The following is a 26,488-nucleotide window of genomic DNA, read 5'->3' on the forward strand; positions in this document are numbered from 1 at the left end:
GTTGAACAAGTTTTAAAAAGACATAAAAAGATAAGACAAAGATATAGAGGCTATGATTCGCGCATGGCTATAACCTACAGAAGTAACCCTGGACCTAGCTCAGTAGCTGTGGCCATGATGAAGTCCTGCTGTGAGAGCATCGGTGAAGTGGTTTCCTGCAGGCCAGATAGGACATGCTGCTCCCACCTGCGCTTGTCTCTGGAGTGCTTTCCAGCATATCTGCCTACAATGTAACAAGTATTCACTAACCCAGAGGTGAGAAGTTCTGTACGGTAGCGTACTGTATATGCAGGTTTTCGTTTCCGCTAATTAGGCTAAACAAGCTAATGGGCTGTGTGCCCCAACACTGGTTCACTCAGAGATTAGATCACAGTTAAATGTTTCACGTTGGGACACAAGGTCTTTGGCTGTTATGTGTGCGCTTATCAAAGAAATGTGCTAAAATGTCAGATGGTGTAAATGTCAGGGCTAGTTTAGTAATTAAGGCCAGAAGTTGCAGAGAAATCCAGATGCAGATACAGCCCTCCTTGCCCACCTCTGCACTAGCCAGTAAAGGCGCTGCTTTTTCGTTGCAATGTCTAAACATCCCGTCTCCTCCCGGCTGTGTCCCATCAGCTCAAAAGTGCACAGAAGATAAAAATACAATACACGAATTATGAGATAACAAACATCAATCATATACAATAAAAACAAAGGATGCCAATAGTTTAAAACGATTGCATACTCCCAGCACAGCTTCTGAACTTGTGATCTAATTTCTTTTAATGAAATCAAGCTCTTAAAGTGGAATGTGTTTTGAAGGTTATTCAAGGACCAACAAGCCAGAATGTGGAAAAAGCTTTCCTGGAACCCTGGCCTGTTCTTAATCTTGGTACCTGTCATTTTATACATTATAATGACAATGAGTTAAGGATTTTACTGTACATAGACTTGATGATAGAGAACTGTGCACAGCTCTGCAAATGAAAAAGGGAAATTTCTTTTGCCTGCAGGTTGCCAGAATGAGCACGCAAACCTCTCATACTGTAAGCGGTGATGAATAAGGGGTTTCCTCCCAGTGACACATCTTAGGGCCTCGTGGTATAAATGCAAGGATGATGCTGCAATGTGTAATTGTGTCACCAAAATCACGTAAAAAGGAAGAAAGGTAATTGGCCACAAGTTATTTCTTGCGAAGCAGGACACGTGACGTGTGTCATAATTTAAAAAATGCAACTTTGCCATTACAAGTGACTGAACAATACACGTACATGAACAGCACTCCTCATTCAGTAATTAAATGTTAGTCATTTGGAAGAATGTCTCCAGTCACACAGCTTGATGAATCAATGTGACTACATTTATAAGCTTCCAAGAACAAATTCATAAGGTTTATTAAAGACATACGAATAGCAACGGGTATAACAGATCAACTTTATCCCAGCAATAAAATGAAAACCAATGGTACATCACAGCAGCCACACAGTACTTTTCAGCTTAAACTGACAGGACACGCTTCTTATCTATAACCACTGCAATATCATATTCAGGAGAGCGATCTTAAGATATGAGGGAAGTAATTTCTTGTGGCAGGTAATACAGCCAGAAAAAAGCCTCCTCAGAGTTGCATTTAAGAGACTGAATCACTTTTCAGTCCTGAAATGCTCAACAGCTTTGCAGTATAACAAGAGCCAACCCTGTGTACAGAAACAAATGTTGGAATTTTCACAAAAGAATTGCATAAACTAAGACTAAGCATGCGTATCTCCATCCTCATATCAATGACGTTCAATGAACAATTCCAGAAATTTTCTAACTCGGTTTTTAATAAAGGTAAGCAGTGTAATTCCCCATGCCGTGGACCATGACTGGTCAAGGGATGAGTTCTGTTTGGGGTGATTACTGTTTCGGAGTCAGGAAATGCCCCAGACCTGACGATGCAGCTCCACGGTCCCTGGATTAGTCAGCAGCTGTGTGAGTGTGGGAGAATGACAGCCTACTTACAGGGGGGAGTGGGGATGGGGGAAGGGGGGGGGGGTTATATCTACACTGCCCTCGTGAAAAATGTGACATACGATAGCACGTGCTGTACAGAATATATTCAAACGCGTTTGTGTGTTTTGCTCTCACTTGCATTTCCCTGTGATGACTTGACAGATTCTTCCCAGTCTTCCTAGTCACCCTAAGACCCTTTTCAACCTACCAGAGGAGCTTCTCCATCTTTCTCACGTTTAAGCAGTGCTTGTGACAGGATGTGTGCTGGCAGGCTATGGCAGCTGTCACTAAAGCTCCCAGTACTCTCCTCTTCCTTTCACATTTGAGACCACGTTACATGACTAACAAAGGATTGAGGTAAAGAAAAAAAACATATGGAAAGAGGCAACTCAAGCCGTACTGATAAGACTTGGGATTCAAAAGTACCAGCAATGGCAGTAATAATGAAATATCCTGAACTGTATGTGGCTGCATGGTTATAAATATCTTAAAATGCTAGCACGCATTTACAATCATGATGTTATGCATCAGAACAACTGTTGTACTAAAAAATAAATATTGCCCTTTTCAAATTTATTTATTTATTCATTTATTTATTTATTGTTTGTTTGTTGAGCATCAAGTTTGGCCCTTGAGTGATCCACTTACTCTGTACTATATTCAATATTTAATGCACTATATACAGTGTGAGATCCATAACTATAATTTATGATCCACCGCTTGATATTTGGTATTGGTTCTACTGCTCAATACATTTGTTGCCATTGTCACTTGCAGGACCTCAGCTGACTCGGATGGGAACAGTATGTTATGACAAACAGGAAGTCATAGACTGCCATGGTTCGACAGGTGTAAAAGCTATGTACCCTTAATGCTTTCTCCTGGGTAGAGACTATGTCTGTGCAGTGGAGGCAGCTTGTATAGTTAAAGTGCTATACATATACACAGGAATCTGCACAAACAGTTACTTCATAACTACAATTTTTATTGAGTGGATACATGTCTGTTGTGCAGCAAACTGTGACATTATGTTCTCAGGATTTAATGCTGGTAGATATCACCCCCGAAGAACACATTAAAATTAACCACCTCTGAATTTGCGGCTGATTACGAAAGCACAATCAACTGATTTCTGCTTCAGATGCAAAGAGGCTCGACAAAAAAGCTTGAAAACAAGCGAAAGGTTGGACCGTTCGGCAGTTACAGTATGTAAAGCCAGTCCGCCTACCTGCTCCCGGCCGGCTCAGCTTGCTGTCTCCCAGCCTTTGGGGAAACCATGGCAACCATGCTTGTGTCTCTGAGTTATTTTGAGATTAATGAGGGTAAAGGAACAGGAAAGGCAATGCTGAATAAAAATGTGAAGCGGCCATTGTTCATCTGATACAGAACCTGTCGTGTGAGTTGTTTAGAACTGTACTCCTTTGGGGCACCAATGCAGGTCCACTCTAACCACGCCCACGGAAGGAGCCCACGTTATTCAGTAATTAGACAATCAACCGGTTTTGCACACTCTATTGAGACCAATGATACTTACAGATAAGCTGTGTCTTTTTGAATACACTGGTTTCCTGTATGAAACATTAGCTCCTGTCGCTAACGCGACCTCTGTGGCATGCGTACAGAAAGGTTTTAACTAGCTAGCTAGTGCTAGCACTGAGGAGTATCGCCTCCAGTGGCTGCTCAGTCGGTACGACACCACGTGTGAAATTTCCACCCTTCAGGCAGGCCTTTCGAATCTTTGTGAATGAAAAGGCTTAATCAGACCTCCCGGGAAAGACGGATACAGCTGCTGCGATGTGGCTTGGCAGCGGGCCGGCCCTTGAAATCATCGCAGTCTCATGCCCCGCTATCCCTGACTCACCAACCACAAGGGCCAGGGTGGGCGGGGCTCAGGGAAAGCAGGGAGCTCTGATTGGACAGCCCCCCAAGAACAGGAAAAGCCTTAAAAGGAAGTTCCTCTTCTCTGAATCCCTGCTGCGGACTGCGCTGTTTTGAAATGTGATACTCACGGAGTAAAAGAAAGAAGAGGCTTCCGACTCTTTGTGAAAGTAGAGCTCCCAACACCGCGTTCACTTTTTTTTCGGAGCCAACACTGGTGGTAAACTCATTTGAGCGGTCAAAGTCGGTTTAACGAGAAACCGGGCCGGGATGCAAAATGCTGAACTTTGGCAGCGTTTGACATAAAACTCTCCCACTAATTAGGACAGTGGAGGAAAGTCCAGGGGTCAGGCAGCAAAAGTCCTGCCATGTGTTTCTTCCACTCATAAATTCAGCCAACTGATTTCACTAATGAGTTCCAGCTCCTTCCTTTTGAACCGGGGTTTTTCATTTGGGAATAAGGACGAGGCCTAGACTGTGTGAGGGAGACGGGAACAACCCCAGGGCAGAACATCACCCGCACTGCTGGGCTCGCTAAATGCTTGCCATTACACCTCCATTTCAAGGACATTGCTCTTCCTGGGGATTTCTTGTTTATTTCCTTTTCCAGAAATAGGTATTTTTTTCTCATGTAGACTCATGCTGTTATATAAAAAAAAAGTTTCAGTAATCAGAGGAGGGTGCAGTCAGCACACTGCAAAAAGCAGGACCCAAAATGATTTCACAGCTCACATTGTGCGCAGCGTGTGACAAAAGTGACGACCGTTTTCGTTTTAATATATTGTCAGCGATACATTGACAGTGTTACGGCACGTTATATACCTACAGTATTTATATGATTACCACACAGCTGGATTGACAAGTCAACAACAGGCATTTGAATGATTACTGAGTGCTACGATCTCACGTTTAACATAAAAATTCTAACTATAATAAGCTGTAATTATGCTACAGACAATCCGTGCACATGTAATATGCAAGCTCCAGATTCCCTGTCAAAAAACAGCTTCTCATCAGCTGTATGTGCCGTACATGAATAACCTGTCAGCTATCTGCGGGAAAGCTGCAGCTTGCCTTGTAGACACTTTGCAGCGAGTCTCTCAGCAAACCCTGACATCTCTGCACATTTCCCAAACTGCAGGAATCCGTGTGCAATGATTAATCCTGGCCAAATTACACCCTCCAGTCCACGGCCTTCCGCGTTTCCGTTTGTGGGCTGCGGACCGTAAACCTGAACCTTCGCCATTTCCAATATGTGACACTCAAGCGCAGTGGCAGAGGGCATAACATCACATTTCTGTTGTCACAGCGATGAGTGTGGTTATCACGTCGCAGCCGCAAGTGGGTGTGAAGCCATTTCATTCCCATATTTCCTTGGGAGAAGAAAAAAAAAAAAAAACAGAAACAGAAAATCGAAGGCGTAATGGAAACTGAAAGCACAAAACCAAAGTCGTCGATGACCGTGGTGTAGCGTGAGGGTCAGGACCTGGGCTTGTGACCGAAAATGTGTGGGTTCGATTCCCTGGTGGGACACTGTCATTGTACCCTTGATAAAGACACATCTATCTGCATAAATGGATTGAATGTAAGCAGTGTCGGGCTTGAGCTGCAATCTGCAAAAGGGCTTCCAGGTTTCAGGAGATAGCAGCCAAAAAGGGGGGTTGGGGTAGGGGGGGGGTGAGAAGAATCCCTCTCTACCCACCCCCTGCTGGCATCATACTGTAGCTCTCATCAGAAAGGGATGTATGACCACGATGCTGAAAATTGCAGCTAAGACCAGCTGGGATTCTAAACTACTTCAGGCTGGCTTTGTGATGGAATTTTCTACAGGGCTCAAATCACTGTTTTCGTTAAAATTTTTAAATTGCATTAGAATGCTTTGTGGCGGTTAAGGATTGGGCTTTTATGTGGTACTTGACCTTAATTGCTTCTGTAAATTCACCGCTGCGTAAATGCATGATGTCGTGCTGGATAAGGGTATCCGCTAAATAAATAGTGATTATTTACATTAATAAAATAACCTGTAAAAACAAATATACCAGGCAATCAACAGCTTTTATTCAGAGCTCGCCTACCTCAAAGGCCTCAGCAGTACCAATCTCCTCCAGGCTGATTTATTCAAATTTATGTTCAGTTTAGTAGGTTAAATGTATGTAATTTTCTTAAAAAGGACCAATTCAAATAATTCTGGCTCAACAGCTTGAAATAAATAAAAAAAACTAGACTGCATCAGCTTAGCCGTGTACGTGTGAACACGTACTGTTCCTGTCAAGCAGAACTTGAGTACACGGCTCAAAATTCCATTTCTGAGGTCAAAGTTTAACCCCCACTTATGCTTAGCGCGTGGGTTCGTTAGTCAATTCCTGTCAGGCTGTTTGCGTTCATGGCTGAACCTCACATTATTGCGTGCTGTGACACCACCTCTCAGCACTGTAAGCTGTAACAATGCCTTCCTGGGGTGTGGGCAATGGGCTGTAAAAATGGCTGGCTTTCACAGAGGCTTTTACCGGACGCCTGCGCTCGGATGAGCGTGACCGGGCAGTGACCAGCGCAGCGAGCTCTTTCTGGAATACATTACGTGCATGTGTAGTGATCTTACCTCCATCATCAGCTCCGGTGCGATGGAGTCCAGGTTCGACACGGTTCCCTTTCCTCTGCCTCCTGCCTTCCCTCTCTCCCTCTCTCCCTCTCTCCATCCCTCCCCTCCTTCCTCTGCACCACTTCACGCGCTCAGCCTGCTCCGAGGGAATGTCACGCATCGCGTGGCTTAGTTCACAAGCCCTTCAAAAACGCCTCTCTACTGCCATCTACAGTTTTCAGAAAACTATACCGGCCGTCTGCCGGTACCGTGGCAGCCAGGACAGAAAGCTTCTGCTGGAATATTCCTGAGAGTGCCTGCCCACCGTTATAATAGGGACACGAACTTGCTTCAACTCATACAAACCTTTTTAAAACTTACACATCAGTACAATAGTTTGAGTGTTAGAAGAATTTCATTGCTGAAAAGCGCAGAACGCATTTATATGCAGGCAGACATAATGCTGCGGTGGTTCTTTGTGAGCTCTTAAGTGCCTTCTCAACAGAGCCAGGGCTGTATTGGCCCTGGGGCTGTTCATTTGGATTAAGTCTGCAGGACGTCCCTGCACTCCGCAGATGGAGTTTTAAAGAGGGAGGCTTTGCATGAGGCCCTGTCAGGTGAAAGGTTCCATTATACCAGAGGCTGTAAATGTTATTCTGGCCAGAGAGACCAACAACCCTTCTCTTATTCACTCTACAACTCAGACCATCACGGGGACTCTTTGCACATGTGCAATGCCTTTAAGAACTGTGCTTGAATCACCTTGGGTTTGTGACAGAGCACAACCAGCATATCCCCCTGCAAGAAATATAAATATAATGAGCTCACAGCTCACTTTGGGCAATGTAAGGGGGTACATTTTTTTTTAAGGGCAGTACTGTAAACCAGGGCTGCCCTTACCCGTTCCTGGAGGTTTTCACCCCACCCCTAATTTAGCACACTTGGTTCTACGAATTAGCAGCTGTAGGGATCTCCAGCTGTTGAATGAGGTGTGCTTAGCTAGGGTTTAAGTGAAGACCCACAGGATGGTAGGTCTCCAGGAGTAGGGTTGGGCAGAACGGCATAGATCCCCAACACAGAAAATTCACTGGAACAGATTTACAATGTGGAATGCCCATTACCTGCTCTTCCTTTGCATCTCTCTGCTGGAACCCTGAGCAGAGGTCAGTGGCAGCTCTGCAGAAAGGTCATTTTCTGCTTCCTGCACGTCTGTAAGGTGTGCAGTATCCACCAGTAGCTGCACCTGCCAGTTAAGCCAATGCCCTGGGCATCTCACACAAACACACACACACACATACGCACACACACACGCACACGCACATACACAATAAACAACAGACCAAGCACATCCACATTCACCACAATGCATTAATATTAATATTGCAGCGCAGTGCAAATTGGTTTTATAAACTGGAAAGTCAAATTTGATCTCACTATAATCTGCTTTTTCTATACACATTTATCAAATTAAAGGTTTTATATAATATAACTAAATAATGTATTGCCAATATCTTTTTTAATTAATGATTGTTTTTATGTTTATGGCTATAACCATGTTCTTATCTTTGTTACCCCTGGGCCTAATTTTACTGGTGGACGTGCGGTTGTTACCTTGGCGACACCATAGATTGATTCCTAGTAATCACAATGTTTTGCAACATCAGCATAGTATATAATCATATGTTGGTTTGAACAAAATGTACTATGATTATTTCAGGTTTGTGCAGAATGAAGTTGCAATTATACCACGGTTTATACAGTGCTAAAAATAAAAAAAGGTAATAAATCATTGAAAATGAGCTGGTCTTATTCTGAGCAAGGCTTTTATTTCCTGTAAACATACAAGACTGTGAGAATTTGTAAGCTCACTGGCTAGCTAGCTAGATAATCCACCTGATGAACAAACCGCACCACATGAGACGTGCTACTCAGCAAGCTAGCTTCATCTCAGTGATATTATCAGCAGGTTAACACAGCAGTTGTAAGGAATTTACCATTGCATTTTCAGTTGAATGGTGATACGTATAATTTAACTATATGTATTCCCTCTCAGCACACTGATTTGACTTAACTGTTGGTGAGGTGCATAACAATATTATTTTTCCACAATTTTTTATTCACGTGTAGTATGTGCATTGTTTTGAATTATGTATGAGGTGCTATGCATTTTAATGATAAAAATAAATAAATAAGTGTAATGGTGTTGCTTTGTGTAAAGGCATACGCTAAATGTTTTAATAATTATTAATCATTCATACATTCAGAAAAAATATATTTCCAACTGTGCACTGGTTTATATTTAGATAGTATATAAAATGAATATAGTGTATTATCTATAATAATTACTATTTTTATGTATTATTATTTTTGCTTTTTAAAACTCTGAATGGCAGTCATATAATTCCATAATCATAGTTTCTGTGTATTAATTCATTTAAAATGGGTTTCCTATGACACTAAGCACAGTTACAATTCGTTATGCTTTTTTCTGTTGTCTTCCTAATTCAAAATGTCCATAATATTCACCAGCCTTTGTTGCTTCAACGCTGTTAAATTGGGGGGGTCACAGGTGAGCACGGCACACACTGTCCTCAGAGACACATGATTTCAAGCCACTGCATCTTTTCACCCCACGGTCCCCACGTTGGCATCAGAAACCTGCACAGATACACAGTAAAATGTCTCAACCCTAACAGAGCACATATAGGACTCCAATAGGGAGAGTGTAAGAGCTGATTTAACACTGAGCATTTTACTGTGCATAGAGTTGGAGAAAGACACCTTGGATGTGATTTATTAAGACCTTTAGCATGTGCAAAACCATTTAACACACACAAAACTCATCGGTCATATTATTGGTTTTGCGTGTGCTAAAAGGTTTGTCACATGCTAATGATCTTAGTAAGTCAGCCCCTACGTTAGTAGCTTCAGCAAGCAGAGTTTGGATGTCCAATTGACCACTCGGGGTCGCTAATGAGCTATGGGACAGAATGACTCAACTTCTGGGTAGCCCTATTGCCAGTTTAGCATTGGTCTGCAAGGCTGCTGGCCACAGTCGACACTGGCACAGTTCTTCCTTATATTGGAAAAGTGCCTTAGCAAGCACTATAACTATTTTATCATAGATAAAGCAGACCTACAGTACCCTTCAGATGCTACAGGTCAAGAACTACTGTACTTGTGAGTCATTTGGAGACTGACAGAGACTGAAGGATACAGTACCTCAAAAACATACTACACTCCTTCCACTAATAAAACTAAACATTGCACTGCCTACTTCACATTCTTTGATTCTGAGATAGCTCAAAGCCTCAAAGAATTTTATTCCAAAATGTGAATTTGGCAGAATTTTTAGAGAGGAGTTTGCTTCAGAGAATGCGTTCACTTGTATTGTGTAGGCAAGGAGAGTTCTAGAATTTTCTAGAATATCTTCCAAAACCTCTCATTCGCATTGCTGTCAGCAGTCTTCCTCCTCTTCCTCTCATGGCTCTTGTCTGAATGGTTACTCTCTCTCTTTCTCTTTGTCCCGCTCTTGCGCTGTCCTCCCTCCTCGATCATGCAGAGCTCCACTGAACCTTCCATTGCTGATACACCAGAAGAGCAGAGGTTGGTGTCATCAAAGGGGTGTTCTACACCAGATATAGCACAGCTTAGTGAACCTCTATCACACTTACTACTGTAGTGGCTGCTAAACTGGGAAGATATTACACAAGGCATTCCAGAAACACATTACACAAGGGGTTCTAAGCATAAGATCACACTACACAAGAGGTTCTAAGCATAATAACACATTATTCGAGAGGTTCTAAGCATAAGCACACATTATATGGGGTTCTCAGCATAAGAACGCATTATACAGGGTTTTATGCATTAGAACACATTAAACAAGAGGTTCTAAGCATAAGAACCCATTACACAAGGGGCTCTATGCATAAGAACATATTCTACTCGGTTCTAAGCATAAGAATACATTACAGAAGGGATTTTAAGCATAAGAACACATTACACAAGGGGTTCTAAAGATAACGCATTACACAAGGGGTTTTAATCATATGACCACATTGCAATAGAGGTTAAAAAACCAAGAACACAGCACACCAGGGATTTCCATACTGGGTTCCAGGGACTGCTGGGAAACTATAAATAAGTTCTGGAGGACTAAACTATATTTTCCACTTGAAGAATATGTTTAACATGTATTTTTATATTTCAGAAATTACATATTTTAGGCTTTTAATTATGTCTGGTTGACATGTTCCTTATAAATAAAACATGTAATCTCAATTTCAATTTCAATATGTACAGATCCATAAGATACAGACAAGACATGCTTCTGTGCAAATGTGTTACTGAGCCACTGCGAAGTCAACAGTAACAGGGGTTAAAGTGAACATATTAGTCATAAAAACCTAATAATTTAATTCATCACAAAAAAAAATCTGTAAAATTCAATAAAATAAATTCAATAAAATTTTGACAAATATATCTAAAATAATAAAATAGGTCTATAACTGAAATTCTTACTGAAATAATTTCCTTCAGGAGTATGAAGATGGCAAGAATTGCATGTAGATTTATTTGGACTCATCCTGGAAAATACACTGAATATATTTATTAAAAAAAAAAAAAAACAATTCCTCAAAGATGAACATAAAACGATGCCAGTGAAATTGTGTTTTTTATTTAATGTAAACTCCTGAAATGTCAACTTATTGTCATTGCAATGGTAGTGATGTCACAAGACTGAGTTATCCACCCCTGCACCCCCAACCCACCCACTATGACATCATACATTGCAATATGGTTCTTTTGAAGGAAGACAAAATTGACCTCATGATACACTGTCAAGAATATACAATATAGTTTTATGATTGAGAAAACTTTGAATATCTGAATCTAAATATAGAAATCAAATCTATGCATACCCAAGTGTACCTGGACTATTTCCACAGTAAATTGAGCACACAAAGTTTATCAGGAAGCTGTCAACCTGAATCCATTTATAAATAATAGGTGTATTATTTAGTATTAGCAGCTTCATACTGACAAGGCTGTCAGAATTAAAGGGTGGTTAGAAAAATCACATTTATGCCGGATATAAAAAACTGGGGGAATAATCTTACCAGGTCCAGCAATTCAAAAAATATTAAAGGGAGACAAGGGTTGTGTTGAATAATATTTTATCCTGTTGTCATGGCAATAGAAATTATGCCACAGATTTTGGAGAGCATTGTACATAATACTTGTAGATAACTTGGAATATAATGAACAGTTTGACTTTAGACAAGACTAGATTCATAGTTCCAATGTGATGTGGAATCATGCGACCTGCAGCACCACAAGCCTTAATGTCAAACAATCATTATGTTTGACATTAAATTATTCATAACATAAATAATAGCACATGATAAAATACAGACTTAATCTGCCTACTAGCTAAAAGCATTTCTCAAAGCCTCCACCAATTTATCAGAGGGTTGGCAGACAAATTTTGAAACCCCAGCCAGAATAATTCTAATATCTAAGAAGAAGAAGAAAAACATGCCATTGCAGGACCAAAAGCCAACACACCCAAACCTATTAATTCTGGCAAATTCAAAAATAGAAAATAAACAGCTGTGTTCTGAAAACAGGCTAGATACAAAGATAACAAATATGGGCATTTCTGCTGAGGAACGGGAATGGATTAAACTCATTTGAAAAGAATTAGGGGATTTCAAGAAAAAGGCCCAAATATAATGTAGCTTTTTTTAAGTCCAAAGAGTAAAGCCAATTTGGTGGAGAAGCCAAGGTTGGTAGAATCAGTCACTGCAGCAGGTGGAAAGCCTAAATAACTTTTCACAAACAGGACTTTCTCCGAAGCAGCCTTGCCAGATTTAAAAACTGAATCCGCCAAAAGCCATTTCCCCCACACAATAACATAAAAAAGGTCCAAATGTGCCGAAATCTGGCAACATTTATCAGAAGAGCATTACCTTGGGGAATTAAACATCTATTCACAATTATTCATCCACCTGAGAGAGGCCACTACTATAATTGGTATTATTTAATTAGTTAGCTTAATACGCCTAAACACAAATCTAATAAATTACCTCATTTAATCTCTGAGATGAAGCTTTCGATTTAATAAGGTACAACTGGTACTAGTACTGCTGATAGTACCACTAATTGGATAGGTGTTGGCAATTAAGCATTGTCAGGATAGTTTATTGCATCTCTGGATCTGGCGTGGTCTTTCTGTTTTAATTTTTTTTAATTAGCAACAACTTTTCACACAATATCAGGTGAAGTGGGTTAGTAATCAACAGCCTTAATTAGCTGAGGAACAGTGGCATCCAGTATAGGCCACAGTCCTCCTGGGTCCTGCATCACTGGATAACTGCGCTGTGTAAAACCCAAAGCACCTCCCTGGACTGAAGTAAAAAAAAAAAAGAGTTATCTGGGTGCAGTTATACAGCTGACTCAGTAATCCTGCTTTGTGATGCAGGACACTGGACCAAGAGTTGCAAACTCCTGACCTGTTGGTGTCCTCCACATAATTCAGTGTTTTAACCAGTTGTGCCAATTCACATTATCAAGAATACTTCAGCTCCCTAGGTTTTTCTCCCCCATGGAACAACTTCCGATACTGAGTGCAATGCTGTACTGGAGAAAAAAATAATACAGACTATTGTCTGTCATATTCCAGTGAGTGAATGGGGTACCTTATATATTCACCTGAGGATTTAGATCAATAAAACTTTTGGCAACTCAATTTCTGCATCGCATCCAGCAATATAAGGGATGATATTAAAGATTTTCATAGAGATTTGGAAGGAATCCTGTGTTTATATTAAAGGAGAAACTGCAGGCTCAGTCTCATATGCAGCAAAGCTCCTCTCTGAATCTGGAGAAAGACAGAGAACAGACTTTTTCCTTTAATATTGCATTATTTATTTGCTTTGCAGTCACCTCAGTGCGGTGAGGATTCTATTGATTTATTATAAACCTCATACTCGTATGTTCAAATATGACCTGATCTGAAATGGGTTCAAGCCGGGTACCTTTCAGCAGCTGCATCCTATCAAATAATTTCATTTTTATGTACAATATGATTTTAGGAGTGTCCCCATATAGTCGTTGGGATATTCCCATGCCAGGCATGTTGGTGAGCTTGCTGTTCTGCTATTTACTTTGTTATTATGATTTATTATTAGTTTTTGTTGTTGTTATTATGTTGAAGAGACTGTTTGCTTTACTCACACAGGTAGAAAGCAAAGAGGGGAATACTTTGCTTATCAGCCATATATTTTTGTTCATGTTTGTATGCTTTCTTATAATTCTTGCTTCAGCCGATTTGCTGCAATACACAATGAAGAATGTGTCTTGAAATGCTTATAAAATGATCTAATTCTAGTTTGCGCACCTTTAAAAAAAATGCATGTTAAAAAGCAAATGAGCTCAACAGTTGCACATTTAGCAGGCTGCCTGGTCACATTTCTGACAAATTCCCTTCTCGTCCAGTTTCCCTTTTTGATGTCCTCATCTGGGTTGTTCCTATGTTATTTTTCCCATTTTCTCATAATGGACTGAATGGTGTTCCTACAATAGTCAAGCCTTTGCCAGTCTTTTTATAACCATCCCCAGCTTTTCGTTTGTTGACCTAATAACTTTATTGTGAGACCTCTCACATTTAGACTTGATAGTATTTATTCTCCATTCATGCAGTTGAACACAGGTGGATTCAAATCGACATAGGTGGCCCTTGTAAATGTATTCAATGTGATCTCTAAAGGAAATGGAATACACCTAGCCCAAATTAGGTTGTTAACACAACTACCTATCTATAAAGTAATTTTCAGGTTTTTGTATACTATTTATCTTCCATTCACTATCCGATCTTTAAAAAAATTTGCCTTACTGCCACTAGATGGCATCTGGTGACCAGAAATATTCAGAGTTTATGCAATACCGCCAAAGTGTTCGATCAGTCCACATCCCGTTTTATATTGCGAATGCTACATGCATAAACATGATTCATAATACAATGATTATATAGACTGTAACAATTTACTAAAACGTACTAATACAACTACTATTACTATTACTGCTGCTGCTACTACTAATAATAACAACAACAACAACAACAACAACAACAATAATAACAGTGGTTCAATTATTTATAATGAAATTTAATGTACAAGAAGAGAAATCCTCATTATCCTCATTACCATCATCATCAGCATAAGCATCATCATCACGATCATTATAATAACTCAAGATTTGTTTTGCTGTTACTTGTTAATGAAACTGATGATAATGAAAACAAGCTTATTTTAGACCAATTTGCAAGAACTTAGTTAATTCACTCATTTGCACACATAATACAGCACATGAACTTAAGGACAGAATAATTATAATAGTAAAAGGTGACCTACAATCCAATGGGGTTAAATGGCAGTCTAGCCTTAAATTCATCATTCGTTGTCATAGATGGCTTTAAGTACTTCTGCAGCACTTTGTGCTTTCCAAACAGCAGTATTGTCATTATTATTATTAGTATTATTATTATTATTATTTTTCAATGGCCCCCCGCTTCTCCAACACTCTCAGCTGGCTGCAGAAGTGTGACTAATCTCATGGGGTCTCCATGTTGTTTTCCGTCTCTGGCAGTTACACAAGAGGCGTGACCCTTTGTGTTTTTATAGGTCAGATCCGTGTGTGGCGAGGTGTTTGTCACTGGCTTCCGTTCTGTTGTGTGTTCAGGGTTATTGCACAGAGACTGGGAGGGCCTCAACAATATCTCAATATACACCTCTGTTATGGACTGAGCAATGTGTATAAATGGTTTTGTCTGACCATGTGTGTGCGTGCGTGCATGTGTGTATGTATGTTTGCGTCTGTGTGTGTGTAGATGTGTGTGGGTGGGTGTGTCTGTGTGTATATGTGTATGTGTGTGTGTGTGTGTGTGCATGTGCCTGCATGTGAAAGCATGTTTTTCTTCAGATCAAATCTTTGAAACAAGTTTATGGTTCTTTCCACCATTGTTTGTTGAATTAAATCACAATAAAATAAACTGTAACTACATATTAAACATGTTCACTCAGAATATGAAATTTGGATTTCTTTGTTATTGTAGGTTTTCATATGGTGTCAGACCACTGAATGGATGATGACATGGGTATGCTTCCCATGTCTCTTCCAATGGAGTCAGAGACAACCCGGGAGGTTCACAAGCACCGGAAGCCTGGGGTCATCACTAAGGCAACAGGAGAAGGTCAGAGGTCAGGGATGGGAAATGTATGCTCAAAATTCATTCTAACAATCCATGATTGCCCTGAGATGCGATGCCCTCTTGAGATATGCTGACCTTTGACCCGTAAGTTACAGTTTGGCTCATTTTTGACTGAAGGGGATTTGAAGTCGTCTTGACCCTAGATGCTCTCTGTCTTCCACCGTAGGTTCCGAGCCCGACAGTTGATGCTAGGACAATCGTAACCCCGCCCCCCCATATCCAGCCCGTGCACAAACAGAAATCACTTAGCGCGGACAGTGACCTCCTCGCCCCCCCTCCCGCCCCGAGTATACGGCTCAGATTCTGAAGGATTATCCCCAAGTCGCCGTCGCTCCCCGCGGCCATACGCTCGTCGCTGAAAGCACTTCCCTCCGCCCCGCTCGAGCCGCGCCCGGCGCCGAGGCCTAGAACCGCGTCCTAAAGCGCGCTTTTTATAGCCATTTTTATAATCCACTGACCCATTTCATCAAGCGGGAGTACCGCGGCTACCCGCTCCATGCTTTTATTTACTTCATTTTTAATGCCGGGGCTGGCTGTCGTCCGTGCAGATTATATATAAAGGAAGCGCACGCAATTCTGTCCCCCCCGTTTCAAATCCTTTTCAGGTCAGCGTCTGACATTTGCATTTTGAGAGGTGAACAACATCTGAATGACTCATTGAGGGGACTTTTCTGTGAAACTATTGCTATGCCCTGATCTAAATAAGATTTGCGCAGTAATGAATGAATGAAATGAGGAACGCACTCTGTTTTTACAGATCAGTTTTGATTTAAGGCTTTGAAATGTTTGACTTATCGCTTAACAAGGCTATTAGCAAAGGTTTTCCAATAATACATACATGCTTATCTAACTGCATAGCCTGCCTACAGTACAGTCTCAGCATAGCTGATGCTTCACTCCTTGTGTTTGTCTCTAGTCTGTACACACATTTATCACTGCTCTTACTGTGCACTTACGCATTATTCCTTGATGGCCCTGTAAATCACTCTGGATAAAAAGGCAGGCAAAATGAAATAATAGCGACGATCTTCTACTCTACGTAGATAGTGTAGCTAAGTGCAAATTTTGTCATTTCTGAAAATCCTGTGAATAGCATAGAGCCTAGAATTGGTCCCCTTTGAGAATGCAGACAATAGCTAGTCACAGGATGAACTCAGACGTAGTGTTACACAGCTTTATAATCGCAATTAGTATCTTGTACCATCATTAGCAAAGCAGCATGTCCTCCTTGTATCCGCATGGGTTTCCTCCGGGTACTCCGGTTTCCTCCCACAGTCCAAAGACATGCAGGTAGGTTAATTGGAGACTCTAAATTGCCCATAGGTATGAGTGTGAGAATGAATGCTGTGTGTGCCCATCGATGGACTGGTGAACTGTCCAGGGTGTGTTCCTGCCTCTCGCCCAATGTATGCTGGGATAGGCTCCAGCACCCCCCACGACCCTGACAAGAATAAGTGGGTATAGGCAATGAATGGATGGATGGACTAGCAAAGCATGGTCAAAAAAGAAAACGTAAATCAAAATGTGAACTGAAAGGTAAATATAGACTTGTTACTTCCACAGTGTCACAATTACATTTTGAATCGGTCGAATGTGACCAAAGATTAAGAAAGAAGAAAGAAAAAACTCCCAGCATGCTCCATGCAGGCCTCAGGCTTCGGGCCTGTCGGCGGCAGTGGCAGTGAATGGCGCGTGATTGGAAAGTGCCGGGGCTGATGGGAGGGGCCAGTGGGAGACCCGCCCTCTGCTGGGCTCTTAATGACTGACAGCCCAATCCCGCTGGTTTAGGGGTTGAAATGGAGCGGCCCCTGTGTTTCCATGGCAGCAGAGACCCCGGGACGCAAGCCTAACTGCCCCCTTCTTTGGGCTGCCGAATTATTCATTGGACGACAGAATGGTGATGCCAGAATATAAGTCTTTCAAGCACTGTCAATTAACACCTCAAATACAACACCACGAGGGATTTTTTATAGTCTCAATCTCTAAAGAAATATTATGGAAAAAGTGGTACAGTACCAATACCTTATAAGGAAATGCACCAGGGCATTTCTTTCATGTTTACAATCCAGCTCAGCTGCTGCTAATGCTATCACTGTCACTATTTGTGACCCGTTTGCTGCTGCAGCATTGCCCATCTCTTTTCCTTTGAATTTCATTGCGTGTTTCAGAATGTGCATTATTTCACTGCTATGTACTCCGTGAGACATTGTGCTCTCTGAAAAATTCATGCTGGAGCGCCATATTAAGCAAAGAATCGATTGAAGGAATGATCGATTGATTGATTTAATGTGAACTTCACCTCATAAAGCCCCCATTTTGACAAATGGACCTCAGCTAGACTGACTCAAGGCTATCAAGACATCGCTATATCTTAATGTCGGCTTCAACCTGTAAGACATTATGTTGTCATAGCCACCGCTCGATAAAGGATTGTTTCCAGACATACGCCAGTAGCTTCCATTAGAATACGAAGCCAGACGGCAGGACGGATGTGAAGATGCTGAAAGGCCGCTGTAAGGCAGGTGCTCTGTTCTGATCCCAGCTTTATGATTGATAATGTTAAAATGTAACATATTTTGGATCTATTTGGCCAGTGTGACCAGTTGGTGATGATTATTAATGAATGCTCTGAACAATGCATCTCAGGTGTTTGGCTGCAGACTCTACCCTAATGAATGAGGCAGTGATTTATGGGGAGGGAGGGGGGGGGGGGCTCTTTTCATAGGAGCTGCAGACAAACACCCCTGGCAGTTTGGAGAGCCAGTCTCAGGACTATCACCATACCCCAGAGCGTCTGGGAGATACCCAGGTGGCGGTGGGGGGAAAAGGGAAGGGGGTGGGTCGCGGGTTGGGGCGGTAGCATGAATTGGAAATATCCCCCAAACACGTGAAGCCATTATTATATGCAATCATTATTAATGGTGTAATTTGTTTCTTATTTTGAGTTTAGGAGGGGGGTGGGGGGCTCTATGAATAAATTGACATAAATAATCTGAGACAGAATTTTTTGTCAGCTGCCAAATGCTTTGCATCAGTGATGAATGAAAGACGCTTTCAAAATATGAAACAATACAACAGCATAACTGCAAATTCAGAATTAATGATGAGTATAATAAAATGGTAACTTCAAAACACATCTCACGTATTTCAGTGTAATTCATGCAGGAATAGGAAGTGAAAATATTGTCTAATATTATGTCTACTTTATTCTATTATTTTGGGTTCAGTATTTGGGGGTTAAATTCATTAATTAAGAAACAGAATAACAATGTAATTGTGAGGTACAGCTACACTATTTTCTTTTTAACTGCATCACTCTTTCATAACTTTTCATCACTCTTTTATAGCTGATCATCACTCGTTCATAACTTTTCATCACTCTTTCATAGCTGTTCATCACTCGTTCATAACTTTTCATCACTCTTTCATAGCTTGCTCTTGTCAAAGGCCTTTTTTTGGGCAAGACTTGACCTCGCATGGTCTGCTCCTTATTTGGAACACCAGGTGCTAATATCGCCCATACATCACCGTCTGCGCATGGCTTGGCACTTTCCTCTTTCACAGTGAATAGGAATCCCAGACCCAAAGAGAGAATGTTTCAGGTTGGCTCGTGAAAGCTTTAGCCATCTCTCGCCCCCTCAACTTTCTGCAATGCAGCAAGAGGCAATTTCATGCTCTTTGCTGCAGAGTCAGCCAGGGCTAATCTGCAGCAAACAGTCCAAGACATTAAAAAAAAAAAAGAAAAAACAGCCTCTTGTTGTATTGGCTTTACTATCTTGGTAAATGAAAATCGCTGGAGCCATTAAAACTCCTTTAACTGTTAGGACGTCTTTAGCAGCATACCGTTCCCTCATTCCCTTTTCATTACCATTTTAACCGGAGGGAGTCCTCTTATTTACTAAATGCGCCCATTGACAACAATGCTTTGTCAACGTGGCAGTTCACAACGGTATTTTCTTATTGATGTCCCTTGAATGTGTAAATCCATACAGCATATCTTAATGCGCATTAATATCACAAGTGTGGGGTATATGGAGAGGGCAGATAGGTTAGTGGTTGTGGCATGGAGCGTGTTATTCTGGGGTTGCAGGATTCAACCCCAGCCGATGCACTGCCATTATACCCTTGAGCAAAACGCCTCATCAGAACTGCTTCAGTTAGTCCCGCTATACAAATACCCAGTATGTTAAAACCAAATGTAAAGTGTGTATGCTTTATAAGGGACAAAGGACATGTCCAAGTATCAATATGTGCCAGGGCAGATTGTTTAACAAACATATTTTATTGCATTTTTACAAAACAATACGAATACCAAAATTCAGTCAACAGAAAGGATCGTTTTTGGAGTTTGAACAGAACACATCACATTTTTTTGCACAAATCAGACACACTTCTTCAAAATGACAGCTTCTTCCAGACGGCCATCCGATCACAAAGCTTTCTCTAAAAATAAGAAAAACAAAAACATCACAAGAAGCAACATTCTCATTGGACCACAGATACGATCCAATGACAACAATGGAGGAAGGTGAAGGAGTAATGTTTTCTGACAGGCTGGTTAATACAGATTGTGCTTATTTGTTGTTGTCATTCATCTCACAAAAGTGCAATTGTATTCATGGTTCTTAAAGGTATACGTTTTGACAGAAAATTGGCACATTCAATCAGGTACTTTGTAATATCTCACAATTTTCTGACATTTTATTTTTTTTACTTTCTTTCATATAAATACAATATATTCTCTTTCTTCTGCGGCACACAGAATCCACATAAAAACGTATAAAGATGGCTATGTACACATGGAGGTAGGAGAGCGTATGTACACAAATCGGGAAGTTTAAATAACGATTTAAAAATCCTCTCAGTCCATCGCTCGGGCTTGACAGGCAGACGACGATCCCGTACACTCGTCTTCTCGTCTTTACGTCTTCAGCCACAGAAAGCCAGAAGTAAAAAAAAAAAGATACTACACAGAATGGTTCGGAGCATTGACTGAGCAGCCGCTTCCACTTATCTCATTTCCTGAAAGTAAACACGGGTGGAACTGAATTAGAAGGGTTAAACAACACAGGTGTGCGCAATTTAAGTGCCTGTAATACCGCACTTCCACTAGAAAGCTAAGGGATGTTGCACAATGGCCACTAAAAGCAGAATCTGACTGTGTTTCTTATTGGTCATCTCATACAGAGCTTCATCTTACAACTGGGCAGGGCTCAGTTATATTAACATTGGCTTGACAAATGTGAATCAATGTTACTGTAAATAGCCCAAGGTCCCACAATATTTCTATGCAGCATTTTATTGACCTGAACAGAACTGAAATCCATGACTTTCAAAAACGAACTTTCATAACGCAGTAAAGCTGGGTTATGATTATATTTTTGGTATTATTAAGGTATTATATGGTATTATTGACCTAGGACTAAATAAAGCTAGGACAGGCTTGTTCTCTGTCTTTTTAGTTTGTTTTTTTTTCCATAAGGAGCTCTTTTAAAGAAGAAGACCAATGTATGTGGAGTTATGGTATATCTTTTGGTTGTATTAAAAGTTATAACAGTTACAGTGGATGAAAGCAAAATGTCCATGGAGAGAACCTGCACCCCCTATACCCCTTCACACCAACACTAGCCTCAATTCTGCGTCTGTCCGTATCAATGAACTGAGGTCTGCGTCCAAGAGAGACAGTGCAACCTGAAACTCGGTCCCTACGGAACACACTGCTCGCTTTTACGGGGCAGTAGAAAATTGAGAGGTCACGTACATCAGAGGATTCTAAAATCTCCATGGGGGAAAGTTGACCTGGGGGGGCGGGGGGGGGTCTCGGTAATTGAAGCACAAAATTCCCTGGTTTCCATGGGAAAAAGCGAGCTTGCCCACGAGATCTAGTTACTGCTGAAGTCTCACAGATCGTCACACACAAATGGCCAACCTACAGCATGAGGCTTACATCAGCAAGTTTCAACAATCTAATAGAGCTTCTCGTACAATATAATCAGCCATATAACTTTCATTTGGTAAAAGGGGAAGAGTTGTTTATTCTGTTGTTTGGCACCAAGAACCCACTGCTCTGTTTCAATATCAATCACCCCCTGTACTCAGTGGAAGCTCATTCACACAGCAAAATCCTCAGCCTTCACTGAACTCCGAGAAAGTACTTCACATCCCTACTGGACTTACATGGATTATGTTAACAGCTAAATTAACTCTGTTAGAGTTCAGTGAGCACAGAATATTTGTTGCGAAGGGCTGCTGAGTCCTACTCTTTTATGTAAAATGGTTCGGTTGTTTGCGTTTCATGAAAGATCCCTGCCAAGCAGCTCATGTAACAAGGCAAAGAAGATTTTTCTTTTTTCTTTGGATCCAGTTGACACACTGTAAATAACTTTCCTTTAAGGCCAAGAGGCTATATAGTAAATAATTGTGTTCAGAGACAGAGAAACAGAGAGAGAGAGAAAGGGAAACAGAGTGGAAAAAGGGAGACAGAGAGAGAACGAGAGAGAGCGACAGAGACAGAGAGAGAAAACTAGCAGTTGACACTGAATGGCTGAGCCGTTCCCTTAATGCTATGCTACTGCTACCAAGTCACATGTCACAAAATGGAAGAGTGAAAGGAGAGACAGGTTGAGAGAGAGAGAGACTTGGAATTGCAGGTTCACTCATTTGCACGTCCAACCGAGAGAGACAGGACTTCAAATGGACAATGAGTGACTGATTTGGTCCCCTTTCCTCACCTGGCACGTCAAGCACACACCTGCTACCGAAGCCCTCCGGGCCCGTTCTGCGGTTAGATTACCTGTCCTTTCATGTGTGTGAGCCCGACTGCGTCAGCTGGCTGACTGCGCACCTACGGTGAGAGGCCCTTACGGGCCTCGCTCTTCCAACGGCGTCGGAAGGAGCGCAACACGATACCTCATACAAAAACGCGTTAGGGACCAGTTCAAAGCCTGCCGCTCTAGCCACCTGACACAATCGCTCATGCTCTCCAGCGTACAACGGGAGGGCTGAGGCGCGGGACTGACAGCACGAAAACCACGGTTTGAGATAAAGACCGGGGCCCAGATAAGAGGAGTCACGTGTTTAAAGATACCTCACCTCGCTGCGCTTCCTGCCTGACCCCGTGGAGCCGCGCGATGACAGACTTCCTGTCGTGGAGCAGTTGCTCGGCATCGGGCCCCTGGAGGGGAAGCCGGGTTTGCAGTACGGGATTACGTCCTCGTCTTCAGACGAAAAGCGTAAAAAAGAGAAACGGGGGGAAAGAGTCACTCAAGAGCAGCCCGCAGCTCCGTACAGCGAGTCTGGATCCGAGCGACAGACTGAACTCGATTATTTCTCGTCTCGGTGACCAATCGCATTTCCCACCTCAGATGGTCTGTGGGACGAGGTGCTGTGTTCTTCTCCTTGTGAATAAACGCATACAGTATGTGTGGAACTACTGTAATTTAGCTTAGCGTGCTGCTGTCTGTATTTGAGTGCATGCACAGCCATGCATGAATGTGCGCATGTATGTGTGCATGTAGACGCATGGATGTATGGTGACATGCTTTTGGGTGTGTACGCGACAAAACATTACTTATACAAGCGGGCATGCGATTGTCTGTTATTCTGCACTTGTGTGTGGTTGTGTGAAGATGTGTACACACACAGTGACCTCCATAATGTTTGAAACAAAGACATATTACTCTCTGTACTCCACAATTTTAGATTTGCAATCAAACAATTCACATGTTAAAGCGCAGATTCTCTGCTTTTATTAAAGGGTATTTTTATACATTTTGGTTTCGCCATGTAGAAATTACAGCCCTTTTCATACATAGCGCAACCACTGAAGGGCACCATAATGTTTGGGACATATTAAAGTTGCGTAAATGAAAGTAGTCATGTTTAGTAACTTGTTGCGAATCCTTTACGTGCAACGATTGTTCTACAGAGCCAAATCAAGAAAAAACATGTCTTTGTCCCAAACGTTATGAAGGGCACTGTACTGTATGTACCAGTGCAGGTATGTCTGTGTGCATATGCCAGTGAGAGTGTGTAAAGTGAGAGTGTGTAAAGTTTGCGTTGCACGCGCGCGTGAACGTGGGCAGGTGTGTAGCGTTAGCGCCGCCAGCGCTCTCACCCTCTTTGTGCCGCTGCGCCTGTCCCTTCCTGTAGGGGGCGCTGTTCTCCCCTCTCCTCTCCATGGACGACAGCGAAGTCCTCTCCCTGTCCAGCGTCGTCTGCCCGCAGTTCAGGACGTCCTCCAGGAGCCGCTCGTCGGCAGGGGGGGGCACCGGGGGAGGGGGCAGGTCTGCGGAGGCCAATACGGATCTTTCATTCTCCTGCAGCACTGCTTGTATATCCACCCATTAGCTTTTATTTGATTTTCGCGGCAGTAACCTGAAGGACTGCTGACTGACTCAAATCTGCAGTTGTGTCCTGTCGCTGACAGTTAAGCTAATGACACAGGCAGGGCTCAACACCGCAATGTTCAGCCTACAGGGACCAGTCTGCTCTTGCGTCTATAGCATTTGTCGACTGCACCATCCAATGGAATAACATTACACACAGCTTCACTTAGCCTTATTCGCGCTGATTCAGAGTGCAACCCAACATGACGTATTAACAGTATTCAAGGTTAGTAAGAGCAGCAGGATCACCATAAGAATAAAATAAAAAAAATAATAGCCGTGTAGCCAACAGTGCAACCGGAGAGCGCGAAGGCACGTGCTCACCTCCTTGGGTCAGCTGGTCCCGTCGGTACTGGCTGCCCTTGGAGCTCTTCTTTTTGGCCCTGGACTTGTGACCCTGAGGCGTGTGGGGTCCTTCGGACGGGAGGTGGCGGGATCGGCCTGGAGAAGGGGGATGGGGGGGGGGGGCACACGGTCAGAGCCTCAGACTTACATATTCAATGTGACTCCTGTTGATGAAATTAGCTCTGACTGCCTGCCCTGCATCGGCCAAGGAGGAGCCGATTGCCTGCTGGTGTCAAATCATCCGCCATGTTTTTTTTTTTTTGTGTTTTTTTTTTTACATAATAATAAAAAATAAATAACTACTCATCTAAGCCAAGGGTCGCCAACCCTGAACAGCCATAACATTTCGACAATGTGGACTGTTGCACTATTTTGAATTACATAAATCTTCTTTGTTGAAAAAACATAAAATCTTTGTGTGCTGTTCATCTGAGACGATCCCAGGGTAACGTCGGTGACTGCACACGAACGCGAGACTCACCTGGCCCACAGGCGCTCACGTTTTCTATGCTCAGTGCTGCCCCCTGGCTGGCGTCCTGGCGATGGCAGGAGTGGAGCGGTGTGCCGATCTCGGGGGTGCTGCTATTGGTTGACAGGCTGGGGTCGGTTTGGGCGAGGGGGGGGCCGGGGACCCCTTGCACAGTTACAGGTATACAGGGCCCTCTCCTGTTGAACAGAGGCACATAAAGGCTAATCACACATCACACATTGTGTAAATATAAAAACTTAATCCATCACAGCAACAAGTGCATGCATGTTCTCCTAAGTGTTTTTCACACAGTGGAAAAACGTGAGAAATTAAATAAATAGATTTGAAGCACGATGAAAAGCTAATTTATTAAAACATTAAGCGGTTGGGACAGAGGCGGGGTGTACCGTGTCAGCTGGGACGTGTCGAGGTGGTGGGGGTGTGGCGTGCCCCCGGGGCCCCGCCCCTCCTCGCGGGGCGAGGGCGTGAGCGTGGCCGTGGACTGGTGGCTGTAGGAGGTGGCGGGGGACGACCCCCCTCCTCGAATCTCCTCCAGGGTGCCGTCGATGAGGTAGGTCCTCTCCGGCAGGGGCGGACACCACTCCTCCCCTCTGTCCGAGGTGTGAGGTAGAAAGATGGAGAGAGAGAGAGAGAGAGAGAGAGAGAGACAGACAGACAGAGAGAGAGAGAGAGAAAGAAAGAAAGATTGAGAGAGAGACAACTTGCAGTTGACAATGACATTGAATGACTGAGATGGCCCCTTTATGCTATGCTGCTGTTACCATGTCACATGTCACAAAATGCAAGTCTTAAAGTCTTTTTTTTTTTTTTTCTTTTAAAAAGCCGATTGATTTTTAGAGCTTCTGCATCTGATTGCCTTATTTCATTTCAGTGGCTGATGCATCCATTATAATGTGGTGATAATGATTCCTCAATTTCTTTAAGTCAAAGGGTCATTAATATTGGCAGACGCGCTATTGATTTCCCCCGCGGAGCAGAACTACAGACGTCGCAGCCAGCGGAGCGTCAGATTTAGGGGAGGAACAGAGCGCGTCTGGGACATGGAAATGAGGGATGCCGACAATTGCTGGAAAACACAGCCCACTCAATCCCACACGAGGTGCACGGTGCGTCACGCTGCTTTGCCAATAAAACACAAAAGGAAAATTTGCAGGCCATGTTTTATACGTACACATGCTCCAGAGTTGGGTTCAACTCCATTTAAATTTAGTCAATTCAAGAAATGAAATTCAATTCATCAACTGAAGAATACTCATACAACATTATTCACTCACTAACTGAATTTCAGTGCATTTTCTGAACTGTATTTTAAAGCCTGGTTTACCCGTCCAGGATTGTTTAACACGCATACTTCACATGCATATTCAACTGAAATGTAAATTTATACCACAAGCACATGCATAAGACACAGAACGCTGCAGAGGATATGTAGAGGAAGACGGGCAAACAGAGAGCCAGATGCCATCCGACAGCAGGGAACGGGCTCATCATGAACCGCAAAAAGCTAAAGGGGAGGCATGACTTTCAGTGCGGTTATCCAAAGTCAATCACCGTCTAGAGCC

General features: G+C 42.5%; 1 protein-coding gene and 1 long non-coding RNA gene across 5 annotated transcripts in view; both read right to left on the reverse strand.

The window, feature by feature from the left end:
- Window positions 1-9,729: 9,729 nt before the first annotated feature.
- Window positions 9,730-12,487, reverse strand: LOC135236231 (uncharacterized). 2 transcript variants are annotated; one of them, XR_010324532.1, is made up of 2 exons: window positions 12,406-12,487; window positions 9,730-10,014 (listed from the first exon to the last, which is right to left on the reverse strand). It is a non-coding gene; the product is annotated as an uncharacterized LOC135236231 (long non-coding RNA). The 2 variants fall into 2 exon arrangements; XR_010324533.1 differs by having other exon boundaries at window positions 9,730-10,059; window positions 12,406-12,461.
- Window positions 12,488-19,967: 7,480 nt separating this feature from the next.
- The window catches only part of LOC135236089 (roundabout homolog 2-like), a 124,952-nt gene continuing 118,431 nt past the window's right edge, over window positions 19,968-26,488 (reverse strand). For all 3 annotated transcript variants that reach the window (XM_064302270.1, XM_064302269.1, XM_064302272.1), the window contains 6 exons: window positions 25,313-25,516; window positions 24,918-25,102; window positions 24,416-24,532; window positions 23,821-23,991; window positions 22,797-22,921; window positions 19,968-20,726 (listed from right to left, as the gene is read on the reverse strand). In XM_064302270.1, the coding sequence (XP_064158340.1) occupies window positions 20,715-20,726; window positions 22,797-22,921; window positions 23,821-23,991; window positions 24,416-24,532; window positions 24,918-25,102; window positions 25,313-25,516 (814 nt within the window). In that variant the 3' untranslated portion in view covers window positions 19,968-20,714. The remainder of the gene's footprint in view (window positions 20,727-22,796; window positions 22,922-23,820; window positions 23,992-24,415; window positions 24,533-24,917; window positions 25,103-25,312; window positions 25,517-26,488) is intronic.

The sequence above is a fragment of the Anguilla rostrata genome, chromosome 12 (genome assembly GCF_018555375.3).
Source record: "Anguilla rostrata isolate EN2019 chromosome 12, ASM1855537v3, whole genome shotgun sequence".
Lineage (NCBI taxonomy): Eukaryota > Metazoa > Chordata > Actinopteri > Anguilliformes > Anguillidae > Anguilla > Anguilla rostrata.